Source organism: Clavelina lepadiformis, chromosome 4, assembly GCF_947623445.1.
Source record: "Clavelina lepadiformis chromosome 4, kaClaLepa1.1, whole genome shotgun sequence".
Lineage (NCBI taxonomy): Eukaryota > Metazoa > Chordata > Ascidiacea > Aplousobranchia > Clavelinidae > Clavelina > Clavelina lepadiformis.
The window spans coordinates 9,296,977-9,311,241 of record NC_135243.1 but is presented as its reverse complement, the minus strand read 5'-3'; the positions used below and the strand labels follow the sequence as shown (position 1 = coordinate 9,311,241).

The 14,265-nt window shown below is 34.5% G+C and overlaps 3 protein-coding genes across 4 annotated transcripts; 1 reads left to right on the top strand and 2 right to left on the bottom strand.

The window, feature by feature from the left end:
- The first annotated feature begins 43 nt into the window (after positions 1 to 43).
- On the top strand, positions 44 to 2,841 carry LOC143452077 (arsenite methyltransferase-like). Its single transcript, XM_076952912.1, has 8 exons — positions 44 to 215; positions 361 to 629; positions 1,191 to 1,327; positions 1,405 to 1,556; positions 1,726 to 1,857; positions 1,942 to 2,060; positions 2,246 to 2,380; positions 2,622 to 2,841. Exons 1-8 carry the CDS (start codon positions 155 to 157, stop codon positions 2,694 to 2,696), a joined length of 1,080 nt encoding a protein of 359 aa, XP_076809027.1. The 5' UTR covers positions 44 to 154; the 3' UTR covers positions 2,697 to 2,841.
- LOC143452074 (N(6)-adenosine-methyltransferase catalytic subunit METTL3-like) lies at positions 2,834 to 11,676 on the bottom strand. Of its 2 annotated transcripts, XM_076952907.1 has the most exons (15): positions 9,793 to 11,676; positions 9,275 to 9,337; positions 8,734 to 8,864; positions 8,351 to 8,450; positions 8,041 to 8,176; positions 7,635 to 7,926; positions 5,153 to 5,261; positions 4,858 to 5,075; positions 4,602 to 4,715; positions 4,329 to 4,402; positions 4,145 to 4,183; positions 3,874 to 3,982; positions 3,735 to 3,800; positions 3,247 to 3,359; positions 2,834 to 3,179 (listed from the first exon to the last, which is right to left on the bottom strand). In XM_076952907.1, exons 1-15 carry the CDS (start codon positions 9,887 to 9,889, stop codon positions 3,035 to 3,037), a joined length of 1,806 nt encoding a protein of 601 aa, XP_076809022.1. In that variant the 5' UTR covers positions 9,890 to 11,676; the 3' UTR covers positions 2,834 to 3,034. The 2 variants fall into 2 exon arrangements, with proteins under 2 accessions (XP_076809022.1, XP_076809023.1); XM_076952908.1 differs by lacking the exon at positions 2,834 to 3,179 and having other exon boundaries at positions 3,715 to 3,800; positions 9,793 to 9,933.
- On the bottom strand, positions 9,997 to 13,396 carry LOC143452075 (ribosomal protein S6 kinase beta-2-like). The gene has a single exon (XM_076952909.1). It carries the CDS (start codon positions 13,342 to 13,344, stop codon positions 11,767 to 11,769), a length of 1,578 nt encoding a protein of 525 aa, XP_076809024.1. The 5' UTR covers positions 13,345 to 13,396; the 3' UTR covers positions 9,997 to 11,766.
- Between the last annotated feature and the right edge of the window lie 869 nt (positions 13,397 to 14,265).

The following is a 14,265-nucleotide window of genomic DNA, read 5'->3' as shown; positions in this document are numbered from 1 at the left end:
TGTTAACTTGCAGATCTGAGTTACTATTTGTTATACTTGACTGCAACTCATTTCAGTTTGTGCCTTAAGTCTTGTTTTCTTAGTTATTCCTTTGGAAAATTAGCTTAGCTTATTAGTACATTATCGTGGAAGAAAATAATTCAATATAATTACCATGTCATCCTGCTGTCCTGCAAAGACAAAAAGCATTACAGATGATGTGAAAGATTATTATGGTATATAACGCAAGTATTTAATATATCATTATTAATAAACGGTTTAAAATAAGTGTATGTAACTAGTTTACATTTGTCATTTATTTACTGTATATGTTTACAGCAATGCATAAAACTGTAAAAAATCGGTTTGTATTTTCCTCAGGGAAAAAGTTAAGGACAGGTGATGATTTGGAGACGGCTGCATGCACTACCCCACCACAAAAAATGTTCAAGTCTGTGGCAAATGCTATGGCCCTAATCCACGATGAAGTTGTCAGCAAGTATTATGGTTGTGGGATAGTAGTACCTGAATGCTTAGAAGACATGAATATTTTGGACCTTGGAAGTGGAAGTGGACGAGATTGCTATGCACTCAGCAAACTTGTTGGAAAGGATGGCTTTGTTATAGGTATTGACATGACTGATGAGCAGGTTGGTGATCGTTTTTACCTATTGACTGGATTAACATTGTGGCAAGTAAACTATACGTATAATTCAACTAGATAACTTTTTTATTTTAAGATATTAATTCCTTTATTTAGGTAACTACATGTAAAACTTGGGAAATTCTTTTGAAAACTTTTGCAAGTAGACACTACTGTAGTTCAACTTGTGTTTGAAAACTAGCTTCAAAAACCTAAAAGGAATACTAAAACTGAAAAATTTTCAGGGCCTGACTAAAAATTTGTTACGGGTCTCATACCTGGGTAATCCAGGCTTATTTTTACGTATAATACTGGCTTTATTTCATTGTTCGGTATTGAATGAGTTAACAATTTAATGTTAGTTGAATGCAAGTTTGTGCCATGTGGAAAAGTTAATCATTACAAAAAGTAAAAAAAAATTGAAATTGTTAATTTTAACTGGCTTTTATATAACGAGCTTGTGTAATTTTAATTTTATTTAAATTTACAGAAGATTTAAAACCAGCTAAATTTACAGTTTTCCTATCGCGTTGTCTGTTTTCTTAATAATAATAATTAACCTTGATAGCTGGAGGTTGCTAATCGTCATGTTGATTACCACATGAAAGCTTTTGGATTTGACAAACCCAACATTAAATTTGTGAAAGGATTTATTGAAAAGTTAAAGGATGCTGGGATTGCAGACAACTCTGTGGACATTATTGTGTAAGCTGACTTGCTTTCTGAGATTAGCATTAGGAATAAGCAGCCAACCTAATTAAAAATATTTCCCTTTACTCCAGGTCAAACTGTGTTATTAATCTTTGTAAAGACAAGCATGAGGTTCTTAGTGAAGCATATCGTGTTCTGAAAGAAGGTGGAGAATTATATTTCAGTGATGTCTATGCAGACCGAGTGCTCTCAGATGAAATACGCAACCACAAAGTTCTTTGGGGTAAATTTTGTCAGTAAATGTAAAACTACAGTAGTATGATTTTTTTTAATATTGCATAAATTTAGACAAACTCTATTGTTGTTAAACTCTAAGGCGTTTTAAACCAGAGAAAAGTGCATTATGTACAACACAAAGCTAAACCTTCTTCACAATTTGTACAATTATGAAGGTGAATGCGTTAGTGGGGCTCTCCACTGGAAACAATTGTTTGACCTTGCCAAGGATGTCGGCTTTGAAACACCAAGAACTTTTGAGTATAGAGATTTGAAAATTACTAAACCTGATCTAAAAGAAGTTCTTGGTATGCATGAAAACATAAATGCCACCTTTCCAATTCTTCTGTATGTATTTACCCAGTCCTCAGTGAGATAAATATGTTTATCAGGTGATGCAAAATTTGTCTCTGTCATGTATCGGTTGTTCAAACTTCCAAAGGATGCAGATAGAAACGCTAGTCAAGTGATCTATAAAGGCACCATTACTGACAATCAAGATGAGTTAAAAGTGAGAAAGCCAACAAAATTTATCTTGTGTCAAACTTTATGCTGCTGCTCCAGACCATTTTACAAAAGTTTGAGATGAAAATAAGACATATACGTGATCTACTTTAACAAGCAACTGCCTCAAAGTTTGATAACTTTTTTCTGCTCATTCAGTGTTTCTATTGTATTGTATATTACTGCTTTCAGTTCGACCGCAAGTTCACTTTCAAAAACGGAGCTTCTGTGACCATTGATGGTGACACTGCTGCAATTCTTAAACAATCACGATTCAAGGAGGATTTCATGTTTCAAAAAGCTCCAGGCTGTGCCAAATATTCAGAGGTATGATGCGGCAGAAAATGTGGATGTATTTTTGTTTGGCCATCTAACTGCTCCAAAGAATATAATCTGTTGGGTGGTTCTGTAAAAATTTTTATGGTTCAATTGTAAATTATTCAAGCGATGTGTTCCAGTTGCAGGTAGATGTATAAATATGCTTGGGTGCAATTTTCATGGACCTTATTATTGTACAAAAACAATGAGAATAATCTGTAATAAATAAATTTCTGTTTTCATACTTAAGATTAAAGAAGAAAACCCGTTCGATTTGTTAAAATCTGGCGGTGTGACCAATGAGGGTGGGACATGCTGCTGTTGATTCTCCTAATAGTTTCCACATGTTTAGCGATTAGAAAGATTTTGCAATACCTGACTGCGATGTTTATTCAAGTTGCTATGCTGCAGCAGCAACTGGGGTTTAATATGTCTATGGTCTGCGAATAAATACAACTAATGCAAGCAAGTATGATTGTGTAATTTTTGCAAAAAAACAAATATCACCACAGAAGTTCCAGCACTACCAAATGATGTTATCGTGTTTAATGTTTATGTACTTAAACATCCAATGGATAACTGCTGAGGGGCATTACTACGTTGCAGTCATGCTAAGCACGCAGATTTCAAGGCAAAACTAGGTAGTAGAGTATGTTTGTAAAGTTAGTATTGCTCCAAACGACTTTCCACAGCTTCAACAGAGGGTTTTGGTTTTGTGACCTTTCCATCTGGATATGTTGATCGAAATTTTTCGACAACGTCATACTCTGTTAAATGTACACCATCCAGTTGGTTTCCCAAAGTTATCCTGAAACAGATCTGAACATAAGCACCACAGATTCCTGTGCATGAAATTTACTTCAAACTTGTCTCACCAATTTGGTTGAATGTTATGCATTCTTCCAAATAGTTCTAATTTTCTTGTCCCAGGTGATAATCGTTCAATAATACCGTATATTTCATCTGGTTTGTGACTAGTTGCCCTGACCTAAAAAAATGTTTACGTGTATCACTATATCAAGTAACTAATAACCACTCAATTAACCTTACAGATAACCAAACGTTTTGTGTGTCACAGATATAGCCCACATCATCTACAAACTAAAAGTGAAATTATCTTCTGATTTTGTTTAATATTAAAATGTTCTTGATTTCAATTAGCTAACTTTAGACATGAATGTTGATAATGCACAACACATCTTCATAACATAATCTTCAGTGGGTATAAAGCACATTCTGCAAAACCAGTTTGCATGACACAATTGTGAAAACTAAAAATCCCATACTGCTACAATGCTTACGGTTAGGATTATAAATGTAGCCAGGATATTTTCACCACTTACCAAATGGGCTAAGTACATACCTCAGCGACCAAAACATCACAGTCAAGCCTTCGATTAATTGATTTAGGATTTCCTTTGATTCCAACCTGAACATAGGAATTGCATTAAGGAAAAAGTTTGAAATTTGACAAAAATATAGAAGAAGTTACAAACACGAACCAAACAATGTTCTTTCCCATGATTTAACCAATGTCCAGTTCTTCCAGTTCTGATCAATCTCTGTAACTGGTTTGTTTTGACCCATATCAGCTCATCACATCTCTTGTAACTAAAAGCATCATTAGTGTATAAAAATACCTTTTATGGATAAGAGTATCTGATATGTATTAAAACTGGTTCTCTGACGTGTACCATGCAATAAAAAATAATGTATAAAAATGGGATACAGAACCAACAAGACAGTGTAGGAAGCATATTGCAAATTCCTTACCCCCAGCAGTCAAACAGTTCACGACCCAATTCCATGGCTCTGGTTATAAAATACACAAATGTGAACAAAATTACTTGAATTTTACAGCACACTGTGTTATTGTTATTATTACATATACCATACACAAGAATTCTTTAAGAGTAATAAATTTTACGTATTTAAATTACTAATAACACCCACACACCTTCCGGTAACCCACAGGAACATCAAGCCATCATCTGAAAGATCCTGAATTCTTAATGCTCTCATTTCCGAGTCCTGGATACAGCAAAACACTTAATATAAATTTATGGCCAAGTTGAATTGAAACAGCTGCTTACACAGGTTGAATATAATAAATTCTGTCTCGCAGTTACGGTTCACAGCAACATATCAAGTCAACTAAAGGTATTGAACATAATGTGTGTTGTAATGTTTTTCACAACTTGCAACAAACATGCCTGGAAAAATTGCAAACCTGCATAGTTCCATATGGTAATTCCATGTGGATATCCCATGGTGGATCGGCCATAATTACCGAAAACTTTCCAAGAATTGAAATATCCAAATAACGAATGTCACAGTTAATCCACTGAGCAAAAAACAAAAAGTAAGTTTTGTGAAGCAACAAAAAATCAACAGAAATATGTTTCCACCAACAAAACAACACTATGATTGAATGAGTTATAGTTAATAAAAGTTAAGAGTACTACATTCCAGCGCTGGTGTATTACCTGAGGCGGTAACATTTTACGATCAATATAGTCAGAATCGGAATCAAATTTTGGCAGCAGGCCTTTATTCAACTCCTCTCCCTCCTTACGCTTTCCACCTCGTCGATTCTTTCGAGGATCGAGGTCGGTGCCACGATAATCAATTTCATAATGCACATACTTGCATGTGTCCATGTGAAAGCATGTGTTCAAAAAGGAACAATCACCGAGAGATTCATCTGAAGTAAAAAAGTTATGAAACATGGTGACAAATTTCAAAAGCAGCAGGATGTAATTTGAAAAATATCACACCAACCTGTGTGTGGTTTAAGAATTTTTCTGAAATGTAGCTTTTGGCACGATGAGTATGATCGATTGTGTTTCAGACATTCTTCCCTTGTAGCATAAGGGCAAAATTCTCGAACCTATTAGGAAAAAAATTTCTATGAATTACTGTAATTTATGGCAATTTCACAAATAATATTTTATCACAATCCCCAAAACAGAACAACTTTTGCATGACTAGCACTGTGAACAGGAAATCCCTTATCTTTTTTAAGGCTGTATAAAAAAGATTGATGTTTATTCAATATGTACGACAGGAATTCCAAATTACATATTGCAAAAGAGTTTCCAGTCTAACTTGTGAAATTTTGTTTTTCTTTAGGTTAAAAAAAGACTTCTGTTATGTTTAAAATATCTAAGATTTGTCTTTAGGTCCATTTGGGTTTTAGGTTAACTTCCTTCAGGTTTGGTTTTGAGTTACGTAATATCAATGGAATAAACAGCAGATAACGCTTTTTTGGTTTTGTCATTAATTACAATATATTAATCAGAAAATGCAACAAATACTTGAATGAACATAAACTGTTTCTGCTGATAACAATTTTTAATAAGCAGTAAATGATTTAGTATTAAATATTTAAAAAAACAAGTGCAAAAGCTACAATTAGACATGTATGTAAGTTTATGTCAAAGGTGGTATCAGCCAGCAGGCAAGTTTTCATCAAAATTGCAATTATTTTTGGCGTTAATGAGTATTCCTGTAATTTTTATAGAAAATGCATACTTTATTTATGAAAAAAACAGTTGCTCAGACTTTATGACCAAATACTAAAAGACAGTTTGACGCGAACTTTTTGCGTTCTTCCCTAACAAAGGATGGTTTACACAACGTGCAAACAAAATACTTACGTGTTGTTAACCTTAAATGGAGTAAAGTATAGGCCAAGTACCACAGTGTAGGTTACAGTGATAGACTAGAAATTTATCAACTAAATAAAACTTCAAAACAAACAACTTTGCAGAAAATATACAAACAAAGGAGGCATATTGTTTGCACTGTGGTTTATTTAAGCTGAGAACTGCAAGGTCGATTAGAGTCCATTCAATTTTGGTAATGTGAGATGAATTAAATGTGGCAGTATAGTCACTATGGTGCCAATAATATTGCCACAAAGGGGGGATATTTGCGTATATATCCAGAAACAAGACCATGTAAAATCGTGTGTCGCAGTCTTTTGTGGTTCCTTGTTAGGTGCTACTCTATTCTATTACCAAAAAGAATGGCAATATCATTCACTCTATCTCAGCATGTGAATAAAAGCTGTCCTACTAGCTAGCTCTAGCACATCATTCATCAAATTGCACAACAAAAAACATTGAACCACATTGAGCCACATGTTGACCAGCAGGAAATTGATTACAACAGGAAAGATCTTCGCCCATCTACATAAACTAGGTCAGGACGTCTATCAATGTCTTTTTTATTAACTATCCTATTCACAGGCGCCATTGCGAAAAAAATCCAGACAGTGCAAATTTGAAAATTTCCAAGACAGTCCAAGAATAAACGTTACAGGATTAAATTTTGGAGCAGCTCAGCAATACATAGGCTAGCTTTGTATGGAATGGTATGATGTAATGTTTATCCGCGGACTGAGGAAAGTCTTTGCACGACTTAATCCCGGTAATAATTCCTTATCACCCAAGCCTGGGTGCAAGTTCCGTTTGTCACACATTTTTTATTGGATCTCTTACCATATACTTTTGTATCTGGGCTTTAATAGGTAGGAGTTATCAGGTAATACAATAAAAATTATGACGTAATGTAACGTCGCTGGGCATCATTGCCAAAAAATCCAGGCAATGCAAATCTGAAATTTTCCACACAGTCCAAGGATAAACATTACTAAATTATGATGCTGTAACAGTGCGTGTTTTGGACAGAATTCCAGACAGTGCATGCACTTCCTGCACATTAGTCAACGACGCCTATGATTCTATTCCATTCTACTGAGTTGCAAAATTAAGTGGCTCTTATCTGTTCATTTTCTGTATAGGAACTTAATCTATATAGGCCATCCTGCCTTGCAGGTATATAAATAAACTCATCTAACTTTGCTTACTAAAAAATAGGCTATTAATCGTATGATATAATTGTAAATGCAAAGCAATCCAAAATATTAGAACATTAACGGTGTGTATAAAATGCAAACGCCTAGACGATCACATGGTCACTGACGACAGACCTGGGGAATTTCGCGCAAAACTGATCTCTTTTGCTACTGTGGGGTTTCTCCAAAATTTACATTGGGCCTTCACGAGTTTCGCATCTGGACCGTTTCACATAATCCAAGCCCCTTTGGGTCAATGGAACCTACTTTGGGAACCAATGCAATTTACAAAGCTTCCCTTGCCTATAGCTCCTTCTCTTGTTAAACCATCTATCAAAAGGCACTGTCCAAAAAAATTCATAGACAAATATAAAACTGACACAGAATGCCACAAATGCAGACCTGTGAACCACCCATGGATCGAAATTTTTCGGCAAGTGTCAGTTCTTTTGTGGATGCTGTGTTCAAAAGTTCCTGAATTTCATCAGCGATTCTAGTAGTATCTTGTTCCTTTGTTGATTTGGTTGACAACAGAGCTTGAATGTCGTCTAAATCGGTTGTTGTAAACTTTGATTTTTCAGTTTTTAACACTTTGCTTCGATCAGCTTCCCTGGACAAGTCTCGCTTATCATGCGAGCGTTCGCTTGTACTTCGCTTGTGGGATTTTTCACTTTTTAAGCTCTTGGTTGTTTTGCTGTTAGAAAGCGTGTATGTTTAAATCACATTCTAATTTTATGACTAGTAACCTTGAATTTTATGCAAAACACAGAAAATAAAAAATGGAGCACAAAAATTAGACGAACAATACCTTTCTGTTTGTTTTGATGTGTCACCCTTAGTCTCATTGTGCTTTTTATTACCACGTGGTTGTTTTAGTTCACCGGCAACAGCTGTCAATTTATCAAGTTCAATGGATGTGACTTCAACAGCAGACACCTTGGAACCTATGAGGAAAGTCCCAATAACAAATTCAGCCTAAACGTAAAGCAGAAAGCATACTGGAGTAATAACAACGAAACATAAAATATGCTGACAATTAAAATAAATTAATTGCACAGGAAAGCAAAATTTGTTTTAACATGGCATGCCAACACAGTTACTTCACCTATTTCACAAACCTTTTCTAACTTCAGTCAAGCTTTTAATAATTATGAACTCCTGGGCAGCTTGCTTTTGCAACAAGAACTCAACCTCTGCAAGACTGACAGCCACATTTAGCTTTGTTTAAAACAAGAAACCTGATTAAATTTACTTAAACTGATATTTTTTCAAGCAAGTCTTAATGTATTGTGGCATTTAGTTTTCTACTTAAAACAACTGGTAGCTAAGTTACATTACAACAAGTTCACAAAATTCATATTGACCAGTTTAGTAGTCTATCAGTAACTTACACATAGGGAAAGCTATGCTCAAAATGACTGATCATGTAATATTATTTCTTAACTCTAAATATGTATAAGAGTTCCCATAAAAACAAGCTTTTGTCAGCTATTGCTATTACTTCTAGCAGGCCAGCTCGAATAAATTCTGAGTCCATTGGAAAAACATGTGTTGAAAGACACATGTACTGTTGGAGTTTCTGCTCGATCTTGGGATCAACTGATGTGACAACCTTAACGGTGGTTTCAGGGTCTACATGATAAAAGGTAATATAATAGTGATTATCAGATTTGATAACACCATTCAAATTCGATTGCAATGTAAAATTGATGGATTTGAATAAAGAAATTGATAGCGAAAAAGATGCTTAGGTCATTATTAGAAGCGAACAGCAGAACTCGCCTATAATAGCAATTAGCTAATATTGGCACAATTTCTTGGATTCTGATAAAATTCTTATATTTCCCATAAATTAATAAAGTTAACCTTTTTAGGAGTCTTATGCAGTGGCAATTCACTTATATCTAATTCGTTTATTTTTGTGCACCAAAGTAAATCTGTTTGTTTAAGACATGTGTGTGCACAACAGCTATTGATACTGATACTGGCAAATTCTACTGTTAATAAAATTTACACACAAACAAGGAAGTTTAAAAAACTACCTTCTGTAACGGCATTTACATTTTCCTCTTCTTGTTTATCTGGTTGGGTAGCTGTAATTAAATCTGTAAAGCAATATTATTTGCCTATTATGTCAGCGTATTTGACAAAAACTTACAGGTAATTAATCATTTCTACATTAATTAATTATTATTAGATTTATAACTGGTTCAAATTCTGGCTTTCATAATTAATAAACCGAGTTTCAAAAGTTCATATTAAAACAAATTTAATATGTTCCTCAATCTTTATACAATTTAGAAGTTAAATATATAGCACATGTTCTAAAGCTAAACAACAAATAACTTTTAAAGATAAGTACAACAAACGATTTGAATATAAATCAAATTTAAACTCAAAACATAAATAAAAATAATCCCAGTTGTTGTTTAAACAACAAATGGTTTCCTTCATGAGCCTAGTACTGGTATATGAACACACTGATTCATCAAATTTGTGATTAACATTAAATAAAACAAACAGTTCCATATTAGCTAGCTTTTAAGTTTAAGCAACTAACCCAAGCCTTGCCTTTCTCTCCTCCGCTTGAGCCTTTCACGCAAGTTTTCTTGTCGTCTCTTATGCTCCTGGATGCTTTTCCACGTCTCTGAGGACATTTTTCAGACTTTGGTTAAATACTTTGCAAATATGCTACTCTATCTTGTCTTTGTCACATCTTTGTAAACTTTTCGCATCAACAAGCAGACTGCTTGCAATTCTTACGCTTTATTGTACAGTGAAATAAATAAAACGCATGTAACAGCAAAATCAAGCTTTCTGAACATAATAATCTGAACCTCAACCCAAAGCAGAAACAAACAAACATCTATGTTTGAAGTTATGAATAAGCATTACACGTAGTTAATTTTTTAGAATAAAGCATTGATTTGTCTTGCCAAACAACATATGCAAACAGGTTAAATGTTGCATGAGACAAAGGCTTTACAGATTTGTTTTACATTATGCCACATTTTAATACAATCATAACATTTTTAACGAAAAGTATGGAAAAATGACCAGAGAAATGCAACTTAACAGAAGATTGAATAGAAAAAAAACTGGTCAAATACTACTGTAGACTTTACAAACACTAATGAAATAGTTTCCCCTACAAGTCAATTGTTACATAATCATACTTCAATTTTCATGAAATAGTTTGTAAGTGGTCTTTATTTCATTAGGCATCATTGCCTGACTCGAGAGACAAGATTTTGTACATCCACATGTCAAGTTTAACATGTTATTGGGCAGCATAAACAAACACTAATAAAACGGTTCAGAGAAAAAACAATTCACAAACAATATGTGACAGTCATGTTTACTAGCGATTAGATCTCCATTACTTGCAATGCAAATTAAGCATTAATTTATAGTTTTAATTAATAGATTTTTTACTTTCTGCAGAAAAACCTCAGACTAATATCTGCTATGTTCTTTGGTGTAATGGCAAAAACAGAAATGAATGGCCAAATGCAACATAACTCAAAACAGCTGCAATAATAACCATGTATGATAATGTTTCATGTTTGTTTACGTTTAATCATGCATATTCAGTCTATTCAGTTTTTGCCTAAGTGCACTTACTAACTTGCATACCAAAAACTATATTAAATAAATAAATATATTTACTTAAGCAACTACCAATTAAGTCATAATGACAAGACTTCTGTGCATCTAAGTAAAATATTTATTAAAAGTTTTGATGTAGCGAAAAAAATCATGAATATGTATAACTTTTAAAGCTAGGTCCTTAGATTTTTGAAGTAATCAGAGCAGCTAATGACTTTCCATACACCACATTACAAGCAAAACTTTCAAATTAATATTCATGCTATTAAAAAATAGAAATATTTTGGACAAGTGCTAATGCAGTGAATTTATTTGATGTTGAAGTGTTGCCTACAATATTATAATTAGTCTGTTATAAGTTGATTAAAACTTGGATTACAATTTTAAAAAATAGACTTTTGAAAAAACCTACAGATTATATAAAATCACATTCTTGGACGTACATACAATACTAGTGATAAAGATTGGGTTAATGCTAGTGCAGCAGCAAAATAATGTAAGATTTAATTACTGTCACTCTGTATGACCTAAATTCAAAAATAAATAAATATCAAATGGAGGTTTATGCAATTAATGTTCATGATGTTTATGAAAAAAAGGAAAATCTTAAAATATCACAAAAATTGCCTACGTAAATGGAAGAGAGTAAAAAACAACTTAAAACTTGTAGCAATAAAATATTACCTAACCATAGCCATTATGTTCATACCAATGTATATAGTAACTTTACAATAAAAGTATAATAATTAACACAAGAATTGAGGAAGAGCTGCGTGTAACAAAGAACCGAAAAAAGTGTAGCAAAAATCAAAAAAGCCTTAATTAGCTAATTCAATTGAAATAAACGCTTCCGGTAGTAGAGAATTTTCACAACTTGATCGACATTCTTAGCATTATTTGTCAGCAATTAACTGTAAACACATTGTCACTTGAAGTTAAGAAACCGCTTCTTTGTTTTTCCGTTTGATTTTTGCTCCGCTTGAACAGTACCACTAACAGGAACTGGGGAACTTTTTTCAGTGATAATGTTTGAAACATCTTTTCTTTCCACAGGAGAATCCTTTGTAGAAGTGTTAAATAGGTTCAATCTAGGGGATGTCTGGCATGTAACTGTGGTGGAAAGGGATTCAAAATTGTCTTTGCAACTGGACATTGTCGCCTGTGCAGTGGTAACAATAACAGGGGTACAATCCATGTCACTTGAGCTTACATCATGGATGACTGTCGGCTGTGTTTGCCAAGGATTGTGATCTACTTTCATTGGACTGAAAGTCATGTTGTGCCTTCTCGGAGAACGAACTTTGCGAATTTCGAACTGCTCACTGATACTTTCAAGAACAGATGGTGCCACATACGTGAAGCCCTTGAAAATCTGGTTGGCACTTTCTGAAAGTGGACAATTATCCGGGCTGTCAACTGGAATCTGCTTGGTGAACTTGGTGTCGAACAAACTAACATCTTCTTCATTTTTTAATGGAGGCTTGAAAGGAGGTTCAACCTTTCGAGCAAGAAGGTCATCCCAGTTTATGTGCCTGAAAAAAGGGTGCCTTCGAACAGCAAGATCATCATCCGGGCCAGCACCAAGCCTAGACTGTGAATGCCGTTTTAGAAGCTTCTTCAAGATGTCTTTAGCTTCCACAGTAAGATAGGGAGGCAATGTTAACTTCCCTCTCAGCACCTTCTCTATAGTTTTTTTCCTGTTCTCCGCAGTGAAAGGTGGCGCACCATTAAGCATGTCAAACATAAGTGCTCCTAAACTCCACCAATCAACAGCCTTGTTATGACCAGAGCGTGTCAGAACTTCCGGAGCCATGTACTCGATTGTGCCACAAAAAGTATGGGTCACAGAACCATCATCAACCGACTCTTTGCACAAACCAAAGTCCGTAAGCTTAATGTGGCCATCCATGTCTAAAAGGATGTTTTCAGGCTTCAAGTCCCTGTAAATAATACCTTTGCTGTGCAAATGTCCCAAAGCCATGCTAATCTCTGCAAGGTAAAAACAAGCCATGTCCTCCATAAAGATGCCTTCACGTTCTAAATGCATGAAAAGCTCACCGCCGCTCAAGTATTCTAAAATAAGGTACAACTTGCCATCTGTTTGAAAAGCATATTTCAGGTCTACAATAAAAGGATGTTTCACATCTTCTAAGATGTTACGTTCAGCTTTGGTGTGAGCTGTGTCCTTCTGATTTCTTACAATTGAAGCTTTTTTCAAAACTTTCATAGCAAAAATACGACCGTTATCCGGCTCTGTTATTTTACGCACTTGAAACACTTTTCCGTATCCACCCTTTCCAAGCACTTTCAGCAGATCGAAGCACTTGGGACCTAACTTTTCTGGTCCCTTATTTACCATTTCTTCAAGCAGGTCAATTCTTTCTACATCTTCTTCATTCATAAATGAATCAGTGATATTTTCATCGCCAAATTCACAGTTATCCTCCAAGTCGTTGTCAGACAAAACTTCAGTGTCTAAATCAATGTCAAACACACCAGCCATGTTGGTTTGTAAAACAATACAATAAAGCTGGACTGAAAAAACAAAGCAATTTGATAAAACATGCTATTAAATAAGCCCAGTTCAAATCGACAAAAATCTTGCCTTGCATCTTGAAAGTTTCACATCAAACTACCTCACGAATAGTATGTAAGGCACAGATTAATCTTACCAACAACTGAAATCAGAACACTAGTTGTGCAAGCTTGTTGTTCAAAGTGCTTATGTTTATCTTTGGTTTACTCAGTGTCAGTTATTCATGAGCGAAAAAGCCAGGGGAGTTCCAAACTTTCAGTTGAAGGTGCAATCTCTTACAAACTGTAATGCTAAAATTTGAACCTTCATTCCTCGAATATTCATAATCTAATTGCCGAATTCGGATTTAGAATTCTCGGATTTAGAAAACAAACGTGTCAAACTATGACAAATACTGCGTCAGTTTGAATAAGCAGACAAATAAGCATGAAGTGTAGCAACATGCTGCTATTTAAGTAAAGTCACCGGAAATCCAGAACCGTTTGGTAACAACACTATTGTGGCAAATAGCATACTACATATACGTATACACATGTGTTAATTGTCATAATTAGCCCTTATTCCTACGGAATTCTCCTGCAGATCGGATGATATTATAATGTTATTTGTGTTCTATTTCGTGTGTTTAACAACAAGCGCTGTACTATATTTTGACCGTATTTAGTATACACGACCTGGTTTTAATTACTTTCGAATTACGTCATACGTACTACAGCGCTTAACTCGTCAGTCTGATATTGCAGTCTGTCATTTACAGTCTATCGAATGCAGCTTTATTCTGTGCTCTGAAAACAGTAACCGTTTTGTTGAGAACCAATAATAAATAATTAAATTATTCAGGACTTTGACAGTTTGGTTCTGGTACTGTGACGCTTAACTAGGCTATCA

Excerpts from the sequence above, each read along its gene's own strand:
- LOC143452077 (XM_076952912.1), top strand. The coding sequence starts at position 155 with ATGTCATCCTGCTGTCCTGCAAAGACAAAAAGCATTACAGATGATGTG. Across the intron at positions 216-360 it reads TGATGTGAAAGATTATTATG|GGAAAAAGTTAAGGACAGGT; the intron begins GTATATAACGCA and ends TATTTTCCTCAG. Across the intron at positions 1,858-1,941 it reads TGATCTAAAAGAAGTTCTTG|GTGATGCAAAATTTGTCTCT; the intron begins GTATGCATGAAA and ends TATGTTTATCAG.
- LOC143452074 (XM_076952907.1), bottom strand. The coding sequence starts at position 9,889 with ATGTCCTCAGAGACGTGGAAAAGCATCCAGGAGCATAAGAGACGACAA. Across the intron at positions 8,865-9,274 it reads TGTAAATGCCGTTACAGAAG|ACCCTGAAACCACCGTTAAG; the intron begins GTAGTTTTTTAA and ends TTTATCATGTAG. Across the intron at positions 5,076-5,152 it reads AATTCTTAAACCACACACAG|ATGAATCTCTCGGTGATTGT; the intron begins GTTGGTGTGATA and ends TTTTTACTTCAG.
- LOC143452075 (XM_076952909.1), bottom strand. The coding sequence starts at position 13,344 with ATGGCTGGTGTGTTTGACATTGATTTAGACACTGAAGTTTTGTCTGAC.